The 6,143-nt window shown below is 50.0% G+C and overlaps 1 protein-coding gene across 6 annotated transcripts in view; it reads right to left on the bottom strand.

The window, feature by feature from the left end:
* Positions 1-473: 473 nt before the first annotated feature.
* The window catches only part of ITGA7 (integrin subunit alpha 7), a 67,874-nt gene continuing 62,204 nt past the window's right edge, over positions 474-6,143 (bottom strand). For 4 of the 6 annotated variants that reach the window (XM_077328771.1, XM_077328766.1, XM_077328765.1 and 1 more), the window contains 3 exons: positions 5,533-5,631; positions 4,441-4,566; positions 474-1,624 (listed from right to left, as the gene is read on the bottom strand). In XM_077328771.1, the coding sequence (XP_077184886.1) occupies positions 1,439-1,624; positions 4,441-4,566; positions 5,533-5,631 (411 nt within the window). In that variant the 3' untranslated portion in view covers positions 474-1,438. Of the gene's footprint in view, positions 1,625-2,767; positions 2,916-4,440; positions 4,567-5,532; positions 5,632-6,143 lie in introns of all 6 variants that reach the window. The other 2 variants (XM_077328767.1, XM_077328768.1) reach the window with 2 other exon arrangements.

Genomic DNA, 6,143 nt, shown 5'->3' with positions numbered 1-6,143 from the left:
CTGGCCATAAAGGGAATGAATGACCAGTTGCTTGCTGGCCAGATAAGAATCCCGGCGGGGCCACTTCTGCCCATGGGCCATATGTTAGACACCTCTGGGTTACAGTCTGGGTAGGGCAGAGGTTGTGGAAAATCGACAGCGATAGTCCATCCCAGCCACAGCACTTGGAAAGGAGCGAAATGAAAAACTTGGAGCTGGACTGAAACATGAAGAGAAGTGGGAAAGCACAGCCTCCTGTTCTTCCTAAATATGTACATCCTAGAGCAGAACAAGACACTCTTGGCCCTTGATTTGTATGCCATGACGGACGGAAACAACTGCAGCAGAGTGTGGATAATTGCACCTCACCAGGGGGATACAGGCATCAAAGGAGGAAGGGACACCCAATGGAACGGAGCAACACCACCGGTATTAAACCAGCCCATATTTTAAATATTCCATACAACTGTGGCCAGAAAGACAGGGGTCTAACGTTACCCAAGATGTGTATTTATTTGTGTGTGTGCCAACATAGCCAAGGAGGTGACCAAGGAGGTGTTAGAAAGCCTGGAGAAGCACCCTGTGGCATTCTGAGCAGACATGAGGGTTTTTCAAGCCTGTTTCTTGGGGACACGGTTCCTCCCACTGCTGCTTGCTGCATTGCAGTGGCGAAAGGAATGGCCTTCACAAGCTGCTCTGACCTGTGCACATTTGTCACAGGGTAGGGTTGCGATGGTCTCATTTCTTTTTGGAGAAGGGAGCAATCCCTTGGGGAGCCACTGAGAGGATCCTACAGCGGCAGCCCTTTGATAACAGTAGTAAAGACTTGCAGTAGTAAAGCATGTCATTTTAGATCCACCCTGGCCCTCAAGTCCAGGCCTTCCGTGTAATTAGAGAGACTCTATAAATTACAAAAAGCTTGCAGGCGTTGAAACCCAGTAACAAACCCAGAGAATCTAAGTTCTGTGTCTCCCCCGCCTCCACCCCCAACTCCCCCAACAAAATTGGCTCTCAGAGCAAATAAATCCCACATCCACAGTGAAGAAGAGGTGATGCCATACAGTTCCAGCACTCAACACCAGAGTGCTCTGGTTTATTTTCACCAGATGGTTCTTCAGGGGGGACTGGGAAAGCGGGTGGTCCAAGCAAAGCAGAGGAGCCATGTGGCGCCTGATCAGTTCCCCACGTCAGGTTCTATCCAGCTTTACAAGGAAGGAAGGGAAAAAAAAGAGTACCAGGATGAACCCTAAGAATCTTTGGCCTTGTAGAATCCGTTTATCGCAAGTGCTAAAGCACGCGTCTCCCTGAATTCTCTGCTGACGATCCCCTCGGGAAGGGTCAGCCCAGTGTTCATAGATCTTCCAGAGAGGAGAGCAGGCGGGTGCCACCGGGGCCGCCCCTCGGTGGCCACTTCCTACCGGTCAGTGGATTGCCATAGGAGGCTGAAATGTGGGCGCTGCTAGGCCGAGGCGGGAACATGGCCAAGGCCATCGCTGTCCCCATTCCAATTGGTAATCCAGTCCTTCTTGGTGATGGTGCCTGTCTTCTCCTCGCGGAAAAGCTGGCGCTCCTGCCGGGGAATCTTGACTGCATGATACTGCGGTACTTTGGCTTCTTCATAGCGGGTACGCTTGAAAAAGCCCAGCTAGACAGAAAGGAAGAAACCCTGAGTGTTAAATCAAGGAATGCAGCCCACAGGCTGCTGGAAGGCAGGAGATCCTGCGTTTTGCCAACAGGCCACGGGCTACAATCACCATCGTAGACACGATAAAATTCCCGTTTCTGCTCCCCGTTTTCATTCACCAGCTCAGCACGCATCATGCTCCTGGAACACATCACACATATCCATGCATTCAGACATGCCCACGCCAGCATTCATGACAATCCATCCCCATCAGGGCACCCCTAGACTCTTGCAAGGGTCTTCACACTCTCTCCCTGTAGATATCGGTATACGTCTTTCATACTTGTATTCTCTTTCATACTCAACTCACACCCAAGGGATGGCTTAGCCCCATAATCAATCAAATGACCTAAAATACCATCAGTAGTGGCAAGAGGTTCCCCGGGTAAAAGCGGTTGCCTGTCCCACCATAGATACTCCTTCAATCAATGTAGAGAGCCAGTCACATGGGCCCCACATTTCATTCTGACCCAAATAGGGATAGGGCAGGAGAACTGATACAGTCGGAAGCTCCTGAGATATGAAGGAACTAAAAGTAACAGGAGCATCATCTGATACCATAAACGAGAACTACCTGGAGATTCATGTACATACCATGGATCCAAATCCCTCTGCACACACTCACATTCTCACACACAACAACCTTCTCACTGGTCCCAGAATCTTGCACTTCTTGCAGCAGCACACCCCAGTGTTATTAACACGTTATTTTGCAGGCCTATTATTTTGCAGGCATACACTTGACTTCCCAGACATTTGCAGAATTGTGTTCAGTTGCACCCTGCCATGTTGTCATTTCCCAGAGTTTCTTGACACTTAGGTTTTCCAGTGCCAATTTAGGAAACTCCTTGAATACCCAGCGATTATTTCATGGTCATGCATCACTAAAATCTGTATTCACACAACACACATGCACACGAGCGTTGTGGTTTCTCCTGTTACACTGTGCAGTGATCTGCACAGCCCTGCACATACACACTCCTGCATACCCTGGGGAGGGCACACGTTGCACATGCACTAGTAGTCTTAGTGATGTCACAGGGATAGCAGTCCAGTTTTTGCTCTTCCCCCTCTACGTCTGTGTTCACATGGCTGCATACATACAAGCGGAGGGTCAGGTGGGAAAGGCCAGGCATTACCACTAGGCCTCCGTGGCCTGCCTGTCAGCATCAGAGGGCTGTATAGCTAACCGGGCCCGGTAATAGTTTGTGGCATACTTGGATTCTTGGCTGGTTCTCTTGAAGAAGCCACACTGGGAGAGGGGAGAAGTAGGAAGGGCATCATCAGACTGGCGACCAGTCCCCAGAAATGGGGTCTGAAGCTTAGAGCAGAAAGGGGGAGTGGCTGCCTTAGAGACGATGGCATCCCAAGAGCCATCTGTACCCAACAGGCCCCAAGCAGGCTCTAGTGACTCATCACACAACTCAGGGCAGGCACTTGAGGCCCTTGCCCACAGACGACTGCCTCCAAATGTGTCTTCTAGCTGGTGTCGTGCAACTGTTTGGACAATATGGAGAAAGGGGCCACAGGTCAGTGATAGGTTATCTGCTTGACGTGGAGACAGTCTCAAGTTCAACCCCTGGCAGTTAAAAAGATGTGAAAGACTTCAGCTGAGACCCACTGCCAGGCTGAGCAGGCCATACAGAGCCGGTTGGACCCAAAGAAAAATTGATTTTAAGCTGGGGGTGGTTTATATTTTATTGTGGGGGTTTTAATGCTGTAACCCGCTGCAAGCCACCTTGCTGGGAGTGGTGGATAATAAATTTAATAATCATAATAACCCACCACGAGCCATATGGGAGTGGCGGGTAAGAAATTAAACAAACAAACAAATAAATAACAACAATTGTGGGTGGGCAGATATTTGTGAGTTCCTGCATTATGCAGGGGGTTGGACTAGATCAGGGGTAGTCAACCTGTGGTCCTCCAGATGTCCATGGACTACAATTCCCATGAGCCCCTGCCAGCGTTTGCACAGGTTGACTACCCCTGGAGTAGATGACTCTGGAGATCCCTTCCAACCCTGATGATGATGATGATGATGATGATGATGATGATGATAGTACCCTGCATGTCACTGCCCGAAGCAGTCTCACCATCTCTTTCTCTCCCCGCAACGGACATCCCAGTGCTGAGGTAGCTCTGTCAGGACTGCTCTGTGAGAACAGTCTCTAACAGGACTGTGATGAGCCCAAGGTCACCCAGCTGGCTGCATGTGGAGTGGCAGGAATCAAACCCAGATCGCCAGATTAGAGGCCGCTGCTCTTGACCACGACACCAATGGGCTGGTGCAGGATAAGGCCTCTTCAAGTGTGTGACTTAAGGACTCCCATTGCTACAGGAGACAGCCTCTTAGGACTGGGTTCCTGTTGTGATAGAAGTAATCTCCTAATGCCAGGAGATGCCATTAGCAAAGCACTTATTCCTGATGTTGAGTCTTTGCTGCCAGTGGGCACATTTTGACACGTCTAAGCAAACTGGGATCAGTCTGGTAAACCCCAGTGGCAAAGCAGTGATGGTATCTCAAGGCTGATGGAAAGAGAACTCCGCATTGAAGAACTGGGTTTTTTGTACCCCGTTTTTCACTACCCAATGAAGTCTCAAAGCGGTGCACCATTGCAAAGCCTTCCTCTCTCACAACAGACACCCTGTGAGGTAGGCGGGGCTGACGGAGCTCTGAAAGAACTGCACTGTGAGACCAGCTCTAACCCAGCAGGTGAACTGAGTCCCATGGAATCATCCCACCCACCACTGCCATGTCCTCCCATCCAGCATACCTTCCATAGGATGGACACCAGCAGGCCCAGCACAAGGATCCCAGCGAGGATGGCAATGAGGATGATCCACCAGGGCACGCCACGTGCCACGGCCACACTAGGGTCCAGGTAGACAGTCACTGGGATCTGGGGAAAACAATGGGGTGGCAAGTGTGAGAAGCCAATCCAAACGGAGCAAGAAATCATTGGAGGGACCGATCCCACTCAGTGAGGAGCCCAGATGTATGAGTTACCAACGCCTATTGCCAACCTCATTCCATCATTCATTCATTCATTCATTCATTCATTCATTCATTTGTCAGTCAGTCAGTTATAAGTCGATTGTATACCGTCCCTCTTGGACTCATCGTCTTGGGGCGGTGAACAACAAACAACCTTACATTTTAACAATAAAAACAATAATAATCAGCAAAGTTTAAAATCATAATGAAAAGCAACAGTCAGCAACAACATGAGTAATTACCAACACTGATGATAAGAAAGAAGTGAAGAGTCAGGGGGGGAGGGGGTGACGGGGGGATAATTAGTTGTTATGGTAATAGTTTCTGTCTGGTCGCAACAGTAAATTTGGTGGAAAAGCTCTATCTTGCAGGCTGTGTGGAATGTAACTGAGATTTGGTGAACCACAAATGTTTTTTGTACAAAAGGTGCATCCAGATGGACAGACAGGGATGGGACGCATAGCCCACCAGTTCTAGATAAGGAGCAGTCTACAACATATTCCCAGGTGTCACCCCACTCTGTCTTTTTGCATACCAAATCTCATATTTCATTAAGAAGGGACAATGTTATTGCATGGCTGGCCTGAACAGAATTCTCCCAATGGCCTTCTTCCTGGCTGATTGCAGACCCTGATTGCAGACCCTGTTCACTTTCTGCCTCTTTCCAAAATATTTAGCTGGGACAGGGAGAAATGGGGTTGCCCTGCAGTTTGTGATTCTGCTTCCCCCTGAATTAGCAATGGCGACCACTGTGTGCAGGGCAGGGGGTGGGGTCAGAGGGGACGTCCTGAGGACTCTTCCCAGCATTGCAAGATATTTTGCAACGTGTAAGGAAGGGGGCAAAGGGATTATGCTGTGAGTGTTTTGGCACCTGTGTTGTGGAGTCCTTCAGAAACAGGTTCCTGATGGTGGATTTCACGGTGATGCTGGCTCGCACAATCACTTCGGCCGACGTCACTGCTGAGTACTCCTGAGGGCAAGAAAGATCGGAACCAGGGCTGCATGGTGATTTTCATGGGCCCTGGGCCCTTTTGCCTCCCAGGGCCACTCGCACCACAATAATATCAATATTACAAATTAGTTTTGATATAACTTTAAATAGGTCAATGTCAGGGTTTGAGGGGTCCGCTCCTCTTCTTTGCTCCGCCACGGTGTCAGCAGACAGGAAGGCAGGTCAGAATAGCACTTGAGGCAGATAGTCGACATCTCAGAATGGAGTCCACCGGGAAACCCGGGCTGAAACTCCCAGGCTAGTGATAGTTTCTTGCACTATCCTGAACCCCACCTCCTCACTGACGCTGACCTCTCCCATTAAGTAGCTTTCCTCCCTCGCATCCCCCGCCCACCGAACCCTTAAAGGAGAAGCTCCGGCGTCTTGCATCCGTCGTTTCAATCTTGGGCGGCTCCTTGCCCAGCCAAGACCGCTCCTCACTCCTCTCCGGTCCCCCAAGTGTAAACACTGCTCCTCGTTGGGGATTCCCC

This window comes from Paroedura picta, chromosome 3 (assembly GCF_049243985.1).
Source record: "Paroedura picta isolate Pp20150507F chromosome 3, Ppicta_v3.0, whole genome shotgun sequence".
Lineage (NCBI taxonomy): Eukaryota > Metazoa > Chordata > Lepidosauria > Squamata > Gekkonidae > Paroedura > Paroedura picta.
The sequence above is the reverse complement of the archived record's forward strand: the minus strand, read 5'-3'. Positions and strand labels throughout refer to the sequence as shown.